The sequence below is a fragment of the Myotis yumanensis genome, unplaced genomic scaffold (assembly GCF_028538775.1).
Source record: "Myotis yumanensis isolate MYYU_CA2020_CCGP unplaced genomic scaffold, mMyoYum1.0.hap1 SCAF_9, whole genome shotgun sequence".
Taxonomy (NCBI): Eukaryota; Metazoa; Chordata; class Mammalia; order Chiroptera; family Vespertilionidae; genus Myotis; species Myotis yumanensis.
Genome location: NW_027223760.1, coordinates 813 through 18,558, shown reverse-complemented (window position 1 = coordinate 18,558; position 17,746 = coordinate 813). Strand labels below are relative to the sequence as shown.

The following is a 17,746-nucleotide window of genomic DNA, read 5'->3' as shown; positions in this document are numbered from 1 at the left end:
GAGTCCCCCGAGGGAGGCCTGTCTGGCCACGGAGGCCACGAGCGAAGGGCCCAGAGAGAGCGAGGTGGCTCCGGGAGGCGAGTGAGGCTGGGCTGCGGGGCCACGCGCAGTGGTCCAGCAAGGCCTCCAGCTGGCCCCTCTGCCTGCTGGTCTCAGTCACCTCAGTCCTTTTAACCTGAACTGGATAAAAACCGGCAGCAAAGCTGAGCAGATGTTCCCACACGCTTTCCACCACCGGGCGGGTCTGGACGGCTGGGGTCTGAGTCCCTCCGTGGATGGAAGCAGAGGGGCCTCCTCTCTGCCCACCAGGGGCCGAACAAGGAGACGCCCAAGGTCCTCCGACCTGACAGTGTTTAGAAAGATGAGTGACCTCTAGGTTGGTCAGCGCCTCTGGCTGCTTCCTGTCCCAGAATCCCAGCCTGTCACCAACCTAAAGGCCTCAGAGCCAAATGGAGTGATTCACCAATGGGGTTGGCAAATTCCCTTTTAAAAAGCGGCTATGTCCTTCCCCGTGAACCTGGCCATTTGCTGGAACCTGACTCCCAGCCAAGCAGACTCCGCTGCTGGCGGATGCAGGCGGCCCGGAGGAGGTGCTGTCTGCTGCCTTGTCCCTTCAGGGAGGCACCCAGAGCAGTAAACACAGGCCTGTCCTCTGGCCCGGGGCTTGGAAGCGGGGCAGCATGCACCCCTCACAGCAGATGCCCCAGGTTAGTGGGCACCGGGCGTCTAAAGAGCACAGACAGGGTGCCCTGTTTTCTGACCTCGCCCTGCACAGCCATCTCCCTCAGGGCCTCGGGGCCCTATAGACCAAGCATGTCAAACTCATGGCCCGCAGGCCTCATGCAGCCCACAACGAATATTTTTGCAGCAAAGCTAATATAAATGTAAGAAACATTTTAATAAAAATTTCATAACTTAATTTTTACAATATCCCATTATACATAATCTATCTATAATAATAAAAGCATAATATGCTAATTAGACTGGACATTCTTCCAGACGACCTTCCGGATGAAGCCTGGGCTGAGAGGGAAGCCAGTGCTGGCAGCCAGGGCAAGGAAGGCCTACTCTTGCATGAATTTCGTGCACTGGGCCTCTAGCAATATATAAAAGGCTAATACGCGAAGTGTCTGACCATCTGGTCGCTATGACGTGCACTGGCCACCAGGGGGCAGATGCTCAATGCACGAGCTGCCGTGACACACACAGAGAAATGGCACTGTGGACCTGGTGCCCACAAAGCAATACTCGGCTTCCTCCAAGTTGGACAAAGGCCCTGCCACCACCCCAGAGCAACAGCCCACCAAATCGCATCCGACGCTGCCCAGACCCCATGGTGCAAAATGCAGCCCACAGTCCAGAAACAGCAATGACATCACATAGCAACACCCAGCTTCCTCTCCCTAGCAACTAGCCTCGCAGTTTCTTCAGCCCAGGAACATGACTTGCTTTATAGCCAGGTGGAAACATTTTACACTTTAACCAAATGTCTGTGGAGCATTTTCCCGAGCCTCATCTCATTTGATCCTCACAGAAGTCCTGGAGTAGGTAGATAGGAGACTCGGTGGAATCCTATTTTCTTTTCATTAGCCAGAAAATGGAGCTTTAGAAAGCTTAGAAACCTGACCTGACTGAAAAGAAGTAAGAAATGGTGGAACTTGAAAATGACTTCAGGTTTTCTCACTGAGCAGAATATAGTCAAACACTGCTGCAGTTAAACATTTTATCCTTTGTTCTCCCTGCATTATCTACACTAATAAAAGAGAAACATGGTAATTAGCGTACGACTGCTACCTTTTTCATTGACTAATCAGTGAGTATATGCAAATTAACTGTCAGCCAAGATGGCGGCCGGCAGCCAGGCACTGAAACAAGCATGAGGCTTGCTTGCTGCAGACTCCAACGTTCCCCGTCTCACTTGCCGGCCTCTCAGTTGCAACTCTAAGCAACTATGTACTATGTTGCAAATAAGAAGGTAAACAAAACCCCAGAAACCAGCGGACTGAAACCCAGCCGGACCAAAACATTGTATCCATGTTTTCAGCAGTGAGGCCTCAGAGCTAAAGCTGGCCGAGAATAAAAAAAAAAAAAGAAGAAGAAAACAAGGAGCGGTTGGGAGCTTTAGTCACTCACCAGCTGGAAAACAGCCCTCAGCCCCTCACCCAGACTGGCCAGGCACCCCAGTGGGGACCCCCACCCTGATCCAGGACACCCTTCAGGGCAAACCAGCCAGCCCCCACCCATGCACCAGGCCTCTATCCTATATAGTAAAAGGGTAATATGCCTCCTGGCACCGGGATCAGTGGAGCAGTGAGGCTCCCGGCACCGGGATCAGCGTGACAGGGGGCAGTGCCCAAACTCCCTGATCGCCCTGCGGCTCTGTGTGTGACAGGGTGCAGCACACCAACCCCCTGATCGGCCCTGCTCTGTGTGTGACAGGGTAGAGCCATAACCTCTCCATCGGCCCTGCCCCGAGTGTGACAGTGGTGGCGCCCCAACCCCCTGATCGGCCCTGCTCTGTGGGTGATAGAGGGCGGCGCCCCAATCCCTCTCCACGGGCCTTGCTCTGTGTGTGACAGGGTAGAGCCATAACCTCCCCATTGGCCCTGCCCTGAGTGTGACAGGGTGCAGCGCCCCAACCCCCTGATCTGCCCTGCTCTGTGAGTGACAGGGGGGAGCTCCTCAACCCCCTGATGAGCCCTGCTCTGTGAGTGACAGGGGGTGGCGCCGCAACCTCCCCATCGAGCCTGCCTTGAGTGTGATAGGGGGTGGTACCCCAACCCCCCAATCAGCCCTGCTCTGAGCCCGACCAGGGGCTGCACCTAGGGATTGGGCCTGCCCTCTGCCACCCAGGAGCAGGCCTAAGCCAGCAGGTCGTTATCTCCTGAGGGGTCCCAGACTGCGAGAGGGCACATGCCTGGCTGAGGGACCCCCTTTTCCCCCCGAGTGCACAAATTTTTGTGCACCGGGCCTCTAGTCTACAATAATAATCTGCTTCATGTTGATATTTACTGCTGTGTTGCTGACAATTACCTTTGGGGTGCTTCACTGGGCTGGAAAAAGTTTAGCTACATCAGAAAACAGGTCTAATTAAGCAAGTTTATTCTATATTTATAAAAGGCTCGCGCATGTGTGATACATATAACGCTCTCGCTGGCGTCAATTACACATGTGTGTTTCCATCTGCCATTGCCGATCATGAATTTGGTTGACACTTCTATTACAGAGAAAGGGCAAATAGCAATATTAAAATATTTCTTCTAATTGATTTCCTTTCACTGTGCACAAATTTGTGCACCGAGCCACTAGTTATTAATAACAAACTACAACGTTCACTAATGATTGATTACTATAATTGTGTTGCATTCATCTCCCTTACACGCAGGCGCACCATTTCTCTCCACTAATACTAGCAACGAATATTTTAAGCAGCCGATGGTCACGTCATTAGTCTTGTACTGACTTGTTTGGTGTGCACAACAGGAAATAATTTGCTTTCCGAGAACAAGAAAAATAGGTTTATTTGCATTACGCTTATTAATTTGTGCAGTTATTCAGTGTCTGGTGAGTTAATGTTCAAGAAAACATATTAATTTTTTTAAAAATTAAATCTTTATTGTTCAGATTATTACAGTTGTTCCTCTTTTCCCCCCCATAGCTCTCCTCCACCTGGTCCCCACCCGACCCTCTGCCCTTACCCCCCTCCACTGTCCTCATCCATATGTGTACAATTTTTGTCCAGTCTCTTCCTGCACCCCCACACCCCTTCCCCGCCCCCGAGAATAGTCAGTCCACTCCCTTTCTATGCCCCTGATTCTATTATGTTCACCAGTTTATTCTGTTCATCAGATTATTTATTCACTTGATTTTTAGATTCACTTGTTGATAGATGTGTATTTGTTGTTCAAAAAATATTAATTTTTATTAAAATGTCCTACTATTTTATGTTAACGATGACTCATTTATTTCAGCCCTTTGTATTCAGCATGTCTCTATTGAAATAAACCTATGCTTCTGTGAAAATTGAAGCTTCTGTTTTTGTGTGGCCACATACACTTCCACCTTGTATGTTTGGCCGTGTTAGCCTTTGAGTTTGACACGCTTGCTATAGACCCACCCCGCATCCTCCTGTGGTTTCCGTCTCAGGCCCACTCTGCTCTGGGCCTGCACAGGGCAGTGCACACACTGGCTTGTTTATCTTTCTGCTGAGAGACCCCTCAACACATGACCATTCCTGGACCCCCAAGTGGTCAGTTCCCAGGAAAGACCAGGGCCCGTTCCCCTGGGCGCCATAAAGAGCAGCCTTGTGACCACCTCAGGGCTCGAGTCTGCAGGTGGCAAGGCTTACTGTGGGGAGCATGTCCTGGGACTGGAACTGATGTGGAAGCTGCTCCCTGAGCCAAGGGTTTTCACAGGAACAGAGAGGAACCAGTTTGAACCTGTCTGTTTGTAAAACACCCTGAGTGCAAGGAACCTTGAACATCCAAATGTGCTGAGGAGCTGTGCCGAGCAGATGAGACGAAGCCTGTGGTGGGGACCCGGTCAGGCCTGCGCTGCAGGACGCGCCTCGGGCGGCCTGGGGCGCAACCACCTGTTCAGGAAGCTGAGCAGGTGCAAGCTGCTTCCAGCACGCGTGTGCCTTTCACCCCAGGATGTTCGCTGTGTCACCTTCATACGTCACCGCTTCCTGATAATACAGTGAAGATTCTCAAAACCGTCCCTCCAACGTTCATGCCGACTTGGGACTCGGTTGTCACAGGAACTCTGGTGGGTGGCGCTGGGGAGCTTTGTGGAGGCCTGGTGGGGCCCAGAGGCTGGGACTCTGAGGGGGCGGGGCAGGGGTGGGGGCAGGCCCTCCCTGTGTTCACGGGTAATCTCCCGTAGATTTATGTCAGGACTTGGCGACGTCCAGGATCGGTCCAGGACATCCATCCAGCAGTGTTATGACGGCGTGGCACATGCCGCTCCCGGGGCTGCCTTCCTGTCTCCAGGGTCTCCATTCTGGTCAGCACCACTGACGTCCCTGGCATCCGGGCTGAGCACAGTGTTAGCAGTAAAAGAAGAAAAGGAGTTCCGCACCCAAGTCCTTCTGAGCTGCTCTCATGCCCTTCCTGCTGGCGGGAAGGTGGGGTCAGCTGCACGTGCCTCCTCCGCTGCGGGACCGGCCTCAACGCCCAGAGCCGGTGCCCTCCGCTTAGGAAAACACCCAAGGACTGGCCTGTCACTGTGAGAAGGCCGAAGCCTCCTAGCCGCTGCCCTGCCCGAGGCAGGGGTGGGTGGGGCGTGAGGACAGGGAAGGCGTTGAGCCGACTGCAGGCTGGTCCCCTGCACCAGGGAGGCGCGGCCACACAGGCCTGCCTGCCACCCGCTCACAGAGCTGGTTAGGTGCTGCTTGCACGCGTTTAAGAGCTTGGAATATTTTACGTAAAGTTTGCATTTCTAATGTTTTCTGAAAGTGGAAGCTGGGCAGTTTGGTGCCTGCATTTCCTCAGAGTAATGAGCGCGGGCTGAGGAGCACCACATCCCTCGCCCCCCGTCGGCTCCCCTGCCCACCCGCACACCACCACCTTCCCTCCTCTCCTAGGCCAGCAGCCCTCGCCTGGCCCTGTGCCCACAGCCCACACTCCTGAACTGCTGGCCACAGCCCCGGGCTCACAGCTGTGCTCCCCACAGAGTCATAGCGTTAGCGGCATGCCACACCCATCCACACTCGCCAACCAGAAACCAAGGCAGCCAGAACTCAAGGGTCTCTTGCATGACATCGTGATTGTGGGTCAGAACATCCCATCGCGGGCAGCAGGGACTCCACGCCCTGAACCTGTCCGTGTCTCCCCCACACCATCCGTCCGGTGTCAATGGCACAGACTTTCACCGGCAGTCCGTCCACCATGACCCCTCTGAGAAGTGTCCTCAGGGACTGTCCTGGGCATCGCTCTGCCCCCCGTGGGAACAATGCACTACTGTTGACCAGATGTGATTGCTGAAGGCGGGAGATCAGAGAAACGAGGAAGGAAACACTGAGATTCTCCCAGGAGCCTCCCCTGACACCAGCTCTGAGGGCTCGGCTGTGTGCTGAGTTTACCAGTCATAAAACTGACTCCTGCAGGCTGCAATGTCATGGAGACACTCCTCCTGCCCGTCTCTGCAGTGGCTGTGTCCAGCTGAATGGGCCCGGGAGGAGTGTCCAGGAGCGGCTGCAGGGATTGAAGTACCTGCCCGGGAGGAGTGTCCGGGAGCGGCTGCAGGGATTGAAGTACCTGCCCGGGAGGAGTGTCCGGGAGCGGCTGCAGGGATTGAAGTACCTGCCCGGGAGGAGAAGGCAGAGCTTGGAGTGATTTCTCTCACGGCTGCGCTGGGCAAATCCATGCCATGTGTGGGCAGCTCCCAGCCCTATGTCGACAGCTCAGCTGCTGTCAGGGGGCGCCCCCACCCCCGAGGCTTCACAAAGGGCCTGGCTCACCTACCGGAAGGACGGTTCTGCTGGACCCTCTACTGCCACCTGCACTGGGGTGTGTGGAGAGGAGGTGGGGTCCCTGGCCATGAACTAGATGATTCTAACCGCCGACTCTGTCTCCTCTCAGTCTGTCCTCTTCTTACATCTCCTGGATTCCACTGAGGGAGTGGACCCAGCGGACATGACGACTGCTTTGTCACGAGGCCCCGGTTGGCGGGACCCATGTCTCTGGTCCTGTAGGACCGACGGTCAGTCCGTGGCTTTGCCCAGGACACAGTCCCTGTCTGCTGTGAGCTGAGCCACTCCATCAGCTTTTCTCTGGACACAGTTAACGAGCCCCTGAGGAGGCGTGGCCGCCAGCAACACATGATGCGGACCCGTTCCTTAGGCCGGAGGAGCCCTGGAGCGAGGCCGGCGCCAACGCAAGCAGCAGGTCCAAACGTGACACAAAAGAAAATGTAAAAATTCTCCTTAATATTTTTTAAATATATATTTTAGTGATTTTTTACAGAGAGGAAGGGAGAGGGATAGAGAGTTAGGAACATCGATGAGAGAGAAACATCGACCAGCTGCCTCCTGCACACTTCCTATTGGGGATGTGCCCACAACCAAGGTACATGCACTTGACCGGAATCGAACCTGGGACCTTTCAGTCTGCAGGCCGACGTTCTATCCACTGAGCCAAACTGGTTTGGCTAATATTTTATATTCATTAGCAGTAGAAATGATAACAATTTAGATATATTTGGACACATAAAATGTTTGTTAAACTAATCTCACATGTTTCTTTTTACTTGTTTTAATGTGGCCCCTAGAAAATACAAAGCTACCCAAGCGGCTCCACTTCTGTTTCTACTGGGCAGGGCCATCAGCACGGAGCCCGGTGGGCACGGAGCCCGGTGTGCACAGAGCCCGGACTGCATGGAGCCCGGTCGGCATGGAGCCCGGTGTGCACAGAGCCCGGTCTGCATGAAGCCCAGTGTGCACGGAGCCCGGTGTGCACGGAGCCTGGTGAGCACAGAGCCCGGTGTGCACGGAGCCTGGTGAGCATGGAGCCTGGTGAGCACGGAGCCCGGTCTACACGGAGCCAGGTGCACATGGAGTCCGGTCTGCACGGAGCCCGGTGTGCATGGAGTCCGGTCTGCACGGAGCAGAGTGTACACGGAGCCCAGTCTGCACAGAGCCCGGTGTACAAGGAGACCGGTGTGCACGGAGCCCAGTGTATACAGAGCCCAGTGTACACGGAGTCCAGTGTACACGGAGCACAGTGTACACGAGCCCGGTCTGCACGGAGCCCGGTGTACATGGAGCCCGATGTACACGGAGCCCGGTGTGCACGGAGCCCAGTGTATATAGAGCCCAGTGTACACGGAGCCCAGTGTACACGGAGCCCAGTGTACACGGAGCCCGGTCTGCACGGAGCCCGGTGTACACGGAGCCCGATGTACACGGAGCCCGGTGTGCACGGAGCCCGGTCTGTACAAAGCCCAGTGTACACGGAGCCCAGTCTGCACGGAGCCCGGTGTACAAGGAGCCCGGTGTGCACGGAGCCCAGTGTATACAGAGCCCAGTGTACACGGAGCCCAGTGTACACGGAGCCCAGTGTACACGGAGCCCGGTCTGCACGGAACCCGGTGTACACGGAGCCCGATGTACACGGAGCCCGGTGTGCACGGAGCCTGGTGAGCACGGAGCCCGGTCTGCAAGGAGCCCAGTGCACATAGAGTCCGGTCTGCACGGAGCCCGGTGTGCATGGAGTCCGGTCTGCACGGAGCAGAGTGTACACGGAGCGCACTCTGCACAGAGCCCGGTGTACAAGGAGCCCGGTGTGCATGGAGCCCAGTGTATACAGAGCCCAGTGTACACGGAGCCCAGTGTACACGGAGCCCAGTGTACATGGAGCCCGGTCTGCACGGAGCCCGGTGTACATGGAGCCCGATGTACACGGAGCCCGGTGTGCACGGAGCCCGGTCTGTACGGAGCCCAGTGTACACGGAGCCCAGTCTGCACGGAGCCCGGTGTACAAGGAGCCCGGTGTGCACGGAGCCCAGTGTATATAGAGCCCAGTGTACACGGAGCCCAGTGTACACGGAGCCCAGTGTACACGGAGCCCGGTCTGCACGGAACCCGGTGTACACGGAGCCCGATGTACACGGAGCCTGGTGTGCATGGAGCCCGGTGTACATGGAGCCCAGTGTACACGGAGCATGGGGTGCACGGAGCCCGGTCTGCACGGAGCCCGGCAAGCACGGAGCCTGGTCTGCACGGAGCCCGGTGTACACGGAGCCCAGTGTACACGGAGACCGGTCTGCACGGAGTCCGGTGTATACGGAGCCCGATGTACACGGAGTCCGGTGTGAACGGAGCCCGGTGTACATGGAGCCCAGTGTACACGGAGCATGGGGTGCACGGAGCCCGGTCTGCACGGAGCCTGGCAAGCACGGAGCCGGGTCTGCACGGAGCCCGGTGTACACGGAGCCCAGTGTACACGGAGCCCGGTCTGCACGGAGCCCGGTGTGCACGGAGCCCGGTCTGTACGGAGCCCGGTGTACACGGAGCCTGGTCTGTACGGAGCCCAGTGTATACGGAGCCCAGTGTACACGGAGCGCAGTGTACACGGAGCCCGGTCTGCACGGAGCCCGGTGTACACGGAGCCCGATGTACACAGAGTCCGGTGTGAACGGAGCCCGGTGTACATGGAGCCCAGTGTACACGGAGCATGGGGTGCACGGAGCCCGGTCTGCACAGAGCCCGGCAAGCACGGAGCTGGGTCTGCACGGAGCCCGGTGTACACGGAGCCCAGTGTACACGGAGCCCGGTCTGCACGGAGCCCTGTCTGTACGGAGCCCAGTGTACACGGAGCCCAGTGTACACGGAGCGCAGTGTACACGGAGCCCGGTCTGCACGGAGCCCGGTGTACACGGAGTCTGGTGTTAACGGAGCCCGGTGTACATGGAGCCCAGTGTACACGGAGCATGGGCTGCACGGAGCCCGGTCTGCACAGAGCCCGGCAAGCACGGAGCCGGGTCTGCACGGAGCCCGGTGTACACGGAGCCCAGTGTACACGGAGCCCGGTCTGCACGGAGCCCGTTGTGCACGGAGCCCGGTCTGTACGGAGCCCAGTGTACACGGAGCCCGGTGGGCACGGAGCCCGGTGTACATGGAGCCCAGTGTACACGGAGCATGGGGTGCACGGAGCCCGGCCTGCACGGAGCCTGGTCTGCACGGAGCCCAGTGTACACAGAGCCCAGGGTGCATGCAGCCCGGTCTGCACAGAGCCTGGTCTGCACGGAGCCTGGACTGCACGGAGCCCGGTGTACATGGAGCCCAGTGTACACGGAGACCGGGGTGCACGGAGCCCGGTCTTCACGGAACCCGGTGTACACGGAGCCCAGTGTACTCGGAGTCCGGTCTGCACGGAGCCCGGTCTGCAGGGAGTCCGGTGTACACGGAGCCCGGTGTACACGGAGTTCGGTCTGCATGTAGCCCGGTGTACATGGAGTCCGGTGTGCATGGAGCCCGGTCTGCACAGAACCTGGTGTGCACGGAGTTCGGTCTGCATGGAGCCCAGTGTACACGGAGCCCGGTCTGCACAGAACCCTGTGTGCAAGGAGCCGTGTCTGCACGGAGCCCGGTGTGCACGGAGCCTAGTGAGCACGGAGCCCGGTCTGCAAGGAGCCCAGTGTACATGGAGTCCAGTCTGCACGGAGCAGAGTGTACACGGAGCCCAGTCTGCACAGAGCCCGGTGTACAAGGAGCCCGGTGTGCACGGAGCCCAGTGTACACGGAGCCCAGTGTACATGGAGCCCGGTCTGCACGGAGCCCGGTGTACATGGAGCCCGATGTACACGGAGCCCGGTGTGCACGGAGCCCGATGTACACGGAGCCTGGTGTGCATGGAGCCCGGTGTACATGGAGCCCAGTGTACACGGAGCATGGGGTGCACGGAGCCCGGTCTGCACGGAGCCCGGCAAGCACGGAGCCTGGTCTGCACGGAGCCCGGTGTACACGGAGCCCAGTGTACACGGAGACCGGTCTGCACGGAGTCCGGTGTACACGGAGCCCGATGTACACGGAGTCCGGTGTGAACGGAGCCCGGTGTACATGGAGCCCAGTGTACACGGAGCATGGGGTGCACGGAGCCCGGTCTGCACGGAGCCTGGCAAGCACGGAGCCGGGTCTGCACGGAGCCCGGTGTACACGGAGCCCAGTGTACACGGAGCCCGGTGTGCACGGAGCCCGGTCTGTACGGAGCCCGGTGTACACGGAGCCCGGTCTGTACGGAGCCCAGTGTATACGGAGCCCAGTGTACACGGAGCGCAGTGTACACGGAGCCCGGTCTGCACGGAGCCCGGTGTACACGGAGCCCGATGTACACAGAGTCCGGTGTGAACGGAGCCCGGTGTACATGGAGCCCAGTGTACACGGAGCATGGGGTGCACGGAGCCCGGTCTGCACAGAGCCCGGCAAGCACGGAGCTGGGTCTGCACGGAGCCCGGTGTACACGGAGCCCAGTGTACACGGAGCCCGGTCTGCACGGAGCCCTGTCTGTACGGAGCCCAGTGTACACGGAGCCCAGTGTACACGGAGCCCAGTGTACACGGAGCCCGGTCTGCACGGAGCCCGGTGTACACGGAGTCCGGTGTTAACGGAGCCCGGTGTACATGGAGCCCAGTGTACACGGAGCATGGGCTGCACGGAGCCCGGTCTGCACAGAGCCCGGCAAGCACGGAGCCGGGTCTGCACGGAGCCCAGTGTACACGGAGCCCGGTCTGTACGGAGCCCGATGTACACGGAGCCCGGTGGGCACGGAGCCCGGTGTACATGGAGCCCAGTGTACACGGAGCATGGGGTGCACGGAGCCCGGCCTGCACGGAGCCTGGTCTGCACGGAGCCCAGTGTACACAGAGCCCAGGGTGCATGCAGCCCGGCCTGCACAGAGCCTGGTCTGCACGGAGCCTGGACTGCACGGAGCCCGGTGTACATGGAGCCCAGTGTACACGGAGACCGGGGTGCACGGAGCCCGGTCTTCACGGAACCCGGTGTACACGGAGCCCAGTGTACTCGGAGTCCGGTCTGCACGGAGCCCGGTCTGCAGGGAGTCCGGTGTACACGGAGCCCGGTGTACACGGAGTTCGGTCTGCATGTAGCCCGGTGTACATGGAGTCCGGTGTGCATGGAGCCCGGTCTGCACAGAGCCTGGTGTGCACGGAGTTCGGTCTGCATGGAGCCCAGTGTACACGGAGCCCGGTCTGCACAGAACCCTGTGTGCAAGGAGCCGTGTCTGCACGGAGCCCGGTGTGCACGGAGCCTAGTGAGCACGGAGCCCGGTCTGCAAGGAGCCCAGTGTACATGGAGTCCAGTCTGCACGGAGCAGAGTGTACACGGAGCCCAGTCTGCACAGAGCCCGGTGTACAAGGAGCCCGGTGTGCACGGAGCCCAGTGTATACAGAGCCCAGTGTACACGGAGTCCAGTGTACACGGAGCCCAGTGTACACCGAGCCCGGTCTGCACGGAGCCCGGTGTACATGGAGCCCGATGTACACGGAGCATGGGGTGCGCGGAGCCCGGTCAGCACGGAGACCGGCAAGCACGGAGCCTGGTCTGCACGGAGCCCGGTGTACACGGAGCCCGGTGTACACGGAGCCCGGTCTGTACGGAGCCCAGTGTACACGGAGCCCGGTCTGTATGGAGCCCAGTGTACACGGAACCCAGTGTACACGGAGCCCAGTGTACACGGAGCCCGGTCTGCACGGAGCCCGGTGTACACGGAGCCCGATGTACACGGAGCCCGGTGTGCACGGAGCCCGGTGTACATGGAGCCCAATGTACACGGAGCATGGGGTGCACGGAGCCCGGTCTGCACGGAGCCCGGCCTGCACGGAGCCTGGTCTGCACGGAGCCCAGTGTACACAGAGCCCAGGGTGCATGCAGCCCGGTCTGCATAGAGCCTGGTCTGCACGGAGCCTGGACTGCACGGAGCCCGGTGTACATGGAGCCCAGTGTACACGGAGTCCAGTGTACACGGAGCCCAGTGTACACGGAGCCCGGTCTGCACGGAGCCCGGTGTACACGGAGCCCGATGTACACGGAGCCCGGTGTGCACGGAGCCCGGTCTGTACGGAGCCCAGTGTACACGGAGCCCAGTCTGCACGGAGCCCGGTGTACAAGGAGCCCGGTGTGCACGGAGCCCAGGGTACACAGAGCCCAGTGTACACGGAGCCTGGTGTACACGGAGCCCGATGTACACGGAGCCCGGTGTGCACAGAGCCCGGTGTACACGGAGCCCAGTGTACACGGAGCCTGGTCTGCACGGAGCCCGGTGTACACGGTCCCCGATGTACACGGAGCCCGGTGTGCACAGAGCCCGGTGTACATGGAGCCCAGTGTACACGGAGTCCAGTGTACACGGAGCCCAGTGTACACGGAGCCCGGTCTGCACGGAGCCCGGTGTACACGGAGCCCGATGTACACGGAGCCCGGTCTGCATGGAGCCCAGTGTACACGGAGTCCAGTGTACACGGAGCCCAGTGTACACGGAGCCCGGTCTGCACGGAGCCCGGTGTACACGGAGCCCGATGTACACGGAGCCCGGTGTGCACGGAGCCCGGTCTGTACGGAGCCCAGTGTACACGGAGCCCAGTCTGCACGGAGCCCGGTGTACAAGGAGCCCGGTGTGCACGGAGCCCAGGGTACACAGAGCCCAGTGTACACGGAGCCTGGTGTACACGGAGCCTGATGTACACGGAGCCCGGTGTGCACAGAGCCCGGTGTACACGGAGCCCAGTGTACACGGAGCCTGGTCTGCACGGAGCCCGGTGTACACGGTCCCCGATGTACACGGAGCCCGGTGTGCACAGAGCCCGGTGTACATGGAGCCCAGTGTACACGGAGCATGGGGTGCACGGAGCCCGGTCTGCACGGAGCCCGGCAAGCACAGAGCCTGGTCTGCACGGAGCCTGGTGTACATGGAGCCCAGTGTACACGGAGCATGGGGTGCGCGGAGCCCGGTCTGCACGGAGCCCGGCAAGCATGGAGCCTGGTCTGCACGGAGCCTGGTGTACACGGAGCCCAGTGTACACGGAGCCCGGTCTGCACGGAGCCCAGTGTACACAGAGCCCGGTCTGTACGGAGCCCAGTGTACACGGAGCCCGGTCTGTACGGAGCCCAGTGTACACGGAGCCCAGTATACACAGAGTCCAGTGTACACGGAGCCCGGTCTGCACGGAGCCCGGTGTACACGGAGCCCGATGTACACGGAGCCCGGTGTGCACAGAGCCCGGTGTACATGGAGCCCAGTGTACACGGAGCATGGGGTGCATGGAGCCCGGTCTGCACGGAGCCCGGCCTGCACGGAGCCTGGTCTGCACGGAGCCCAGTGTACACAGAGCCCAGGGTGCATGCAGCCCGGTCTGCATAGAGCCTGGTCTGCACGGAGCCTGGACTGCATGGAGCCCGGTGTACACGGAGCCCAGTGTACACGGAGCCCGGGGTGCACGGAGCCCGGTCTGCATGGAGCCCGGTGTACACAGAGCCCAGTGTCCACGGAACCCGGTCTTCACGGAGCCCGGTGTACACGGAGCCCAGTGTACACGGAGTCCAGTCTGCACGGAGCCCGGAGTACACGGAGCCCGGTCTGCAGGGAGTCCGGTGTACACGGAGCCCGGTGTACACGGAGTTCGGTCTGCATGGAGCCCGGTGTACACGGAGCCCGGTGTGCATGGAGCCCAGTCTGCACAGAGCCCGGTGTGCACGGAGTTCGGTCTGCATGGAGCCCAGTGTACACGGAGCCCGGTCTGCACAGAACCCTGTGTGCAAGGAGCCGTGTCTGCATGAGTCCGGTGTACATGGAGCCTGGTCTGCACAGAGCCCTGTGTGCAAGGAGCCGGGTCTGCACAGAGCCCAGTCTACACAGAGCCCGGTATGCATGGAGCCTGGTGAGCACGGAGTCCGGTCTGCACGGAGCCTGGTGTACACAGAGCCCGGTGTGCAAGGAGCACGGTCTGCGTGGAGCCCGGTGTACATGGAGCCCGGTGTACACGGAGTTCGGTCTGCATGGAGCCCGGTCTGCACAGAGCCCGGTGTGCAAGGAAGACGGTCTGCACGGAGCCCGGTCTACACAGAGCCCGGTATGCACGGAGCCCGGTGTGCACGGAGCCTGGTGTGCACGGAGCCTGGTGAGCACGGAGCCTGGTCTGCATGGAGCCCGGTGTGCATGGAGTCCGGTCTGCACGGAGCACAGTGTACACGGAGCCCGGTGTGCACGGATCCCAGTCTGCACGGAGCCCGCTGTGCATGGAGTTCGGTCTGCACGGAGCACAGTGTACACGGAGTCCGGTCTGCACGGAGCCCGGTCTGCACAGAGCCCAGTGTGCTCGGAGCCCGGTCTGCATGGAGCCCGGTGTGCATGGAGCCCGGTGTGAAAGAAGGCCAGTGTACACGGAGCCCGGTCAGCACGGACCCCAGTGTGCACGGAACCTGGTCTGAATGGAGCCCTGTTTGCACGGAGTCCGGTCTGCACGAAGCCCGGTGTACACAGAGCCCGGTCAGCACGGAGCCCAGTGTGCACGGAGCCCGGTCTGCACGGAGCCCGGTCTGCACGGAGCCCGGTGTGCATGGAGCCTGGTGAGCACAGAGCCCGGTCTGCACGGAGCCTGGTGAGCACGGAGCCCGGTCTGCACGGAGCCCGGTGTGCACAGAGCCTGGTGAGCACGGAGCCCATTCTGCACGGAGCCTGATGAGCACGGAGCCCAGTCTGTACGGAGCCTGGTGTACACGGAGCCCAGTGTGCACGGAGCCCAGTGTGCACGGAGCCCGGTCTGCATGGAGCCCTGTGTACACGGAGCCCAGTGTGCACGGAGCCCGGTGTACACGAAGCCCAGTGTGCACGGAGCCCGGTGTGCACAGAGCCTGGTGAGCATGGAGCCCGGTGTGCACGGAGCCTGGTGAGCACCGAGCCCAGTGTGCACGGAGCCCAGTGTGCACGGAGCCCGGTCTGCACGGAGCCCGGTGTACATGGAGCCCGGTCTGCACGGAGCCCGGTCTGCACAGAGCCCGGTGTGCAAGGAGCCTGGTCTGCATGGAGCCCAGTGTACACGGAGTCCTATCTACACGGAGCCCAGTGTGCACGGAGCCCGGTGTGCACGGGACCCGGTCTCACGGAGTCCAGTCTGTACGGAGTCCAGTCTGCACGGTGCCTGGTCTGCACGGGCCCGGTGTGCACGGAGCCCGGTGTGCACAGAGCCCAGTGTACACGGAGCCCGGTCTGTACGTAGCCCGGTGTGCATAGAGCCTGGTGAGCACGGAGCCCGGTCTGCACGGAGCCCGGTGTGCACAGAGCCTGGTGAGCACGGAGCCCGGTCTGCACGGAGCCTGGTGAGCACGGAGCCCAGTCTGTATGGAGCCCGGTGTACACGGAGCCCAGTGTACACGAAGCCCAGTGTGCACGGAGCCCGGTTTGCACGGGACCCGGTCTCACGGAGCCCAGTCTGTACGGAGTCCGGTCTGCTCGGGGCCCGGTCTGCACGGAGCCCGGTGTACATGGAGCCCAGTCTGTACGGATCCCAGTCTGTATGGAGCCCGGTCTGCACGGAGCCCAGTGTACACGGATCCCAGTCTGTACGGAGCCCAGTCTGTATGGAGCCCGGTCTGCACGGAGCCCAGTGTACACGGATCCCAGTCTGTACGGAGCCCAGTCTGTACGGAGCCCAGTCTGTATGGAGCCTGGTCTGCACGGAGCCCGGTGTGCACGGAGCCCGGTGTGCACGGAGCCCGGTGTGCACAGAGCCTGGTGAGCACGGAGCCCGGTCTGTACGGAGTCTGGTCTGCTTGGGACCCGGTCTCACGGAGCCCAGTCTGTACGGATCCCAGTCTGTATGGAGCCCGGTCTGTATGGAGCCCGGTCTGCACGGAGCCCAGTGTACACGGATCCCAGTCTGTATGGAGCCCGGTCTGCACGGAGCCCAGTGTACACGGATCCCAGTCTGTACGGAGCCCAGTCTGTATGGAGCCCGGTCTGCACGGAGCCCAGTCTGTACGGAGCCCAGTCTGTATGGAGCCCGGTCTGCACGGAGCCCGGTCTGCATGGAGCCCAGTGTACACGGATCCCAGTCTGCACGGAGCCCGGTGTGCACAGAGCCCAGTGTACAAGGAGCCCGGTCTGCACAGAGCCCTCCCGGGGACGGCCTGTGCTCCTCCCAGCCCACCGGCTGCTTTAACACATCGCCTTACTTTTACTTTAATTTTTTCCTTGAAGAGGGTAAACTAATGACACAGACCAGAGAGAAGGAAAGCCGAAGGAAGAAGGGCTTGCTACTGTTTATAACCTGTGGTCACACCAGACCTTCTGAGGCTACACCGTGTGCATGTGCCAGCTCAGGGCCTGCTGCCCCGGCATCTCCTCTCTGACCGGAAGGAAATAAAACCACCATGTTCACTACATTGACACTAGGCCTGTCTTCAGGAGAACAAATTCTCATTTTCCTGTTTGAGTTCTGATAAGTTTCCAGTGTTCTTAACTGGACCAAAATTATCTGTGATGTCACTAAGAATTTAAAATACAAGAAATCAGATAAACACTCCTGGAAAACGGAATTGCTTTTGTAAAGCATGGCAACATCCATGAAATTATTTTAGTAACAGTTGCTAACCATGGAAACAGTTTCTGTTAAGGACTTAAGCTTTCTTTTTAAAAGTTTATGTGAAAGACTTCCCCTCCATATGAGTTTTACCAGAAGTTTATTAAAAAGCGTGAAAATAGACCTTTTTTTAAAAGATACAGGTGACCTGAAACACCTGTTTGCAGAGTGAGGTGTGAGCTGCTTGCCTGCCAGGGTGCCCATCACGGGCACCTCGCTCGCCGAGCCCGCCTTACCTTTGTGTGTCGCTGTGTGAGCCGTTAGAAGTTCTGCACATTTTGTTTCCTCCTCCTGTATTTCCAGATGAATTTGGCATTCGGGGTGAACGCTGTTCACCTGGTCAAGGTTTTAAAAAAACAGAAATAAGTAAAAATTCCACCCTAAGCGGACACTCAAGCAAATGTTCATAAAAAACCCCAAATTGAAGAGTTTTAAACTGCTTCCAAACTAACACTCATTTGAAAGCGATCACCTTCATGTTTCTGGCAGGATTATCTTGAAAAGCTACACTGTTTCCTTTGTGAAGGAAACATAAAACAGATATAGAACCTAACAGCATGTCTTCTGAACAGGAAAGCAAACTCAGAGTAACATGGCATGTTGTTAGTGTACAATTTGGCGGCAATAGAGCTCTTTAACCCAATAACCTTTCAAT

At 59.4% G+C, this 17,746-nt stretch overlaps 1 protein-coding gene across 1 annotated transcript in view; it reads right to left on the bottom strand.

Annotated features, from left to right (window-relative positions):
* Nucleotides 1-17,427, bottom strand: part of VIPR2 (vasoactive intestinal peptide receptor 2) — a gene marked incomplete at its 5' end in the record, with an annotated part of 37,286 nt that extends 19,859 nt beyond the window's left edge. The window contains one exon of the mRNA XM_070424927.1: nt 17,328-17,427. Coding sequence (XP_070281028.1) covers nt 17,328-17,427 — 100 coding nt within the window. The remainder of the gene's footprint in view (nt 1-17,327) is intronic.
* Nucleotides 17,428-17,746: the final 319 nt, after the last annotated feature.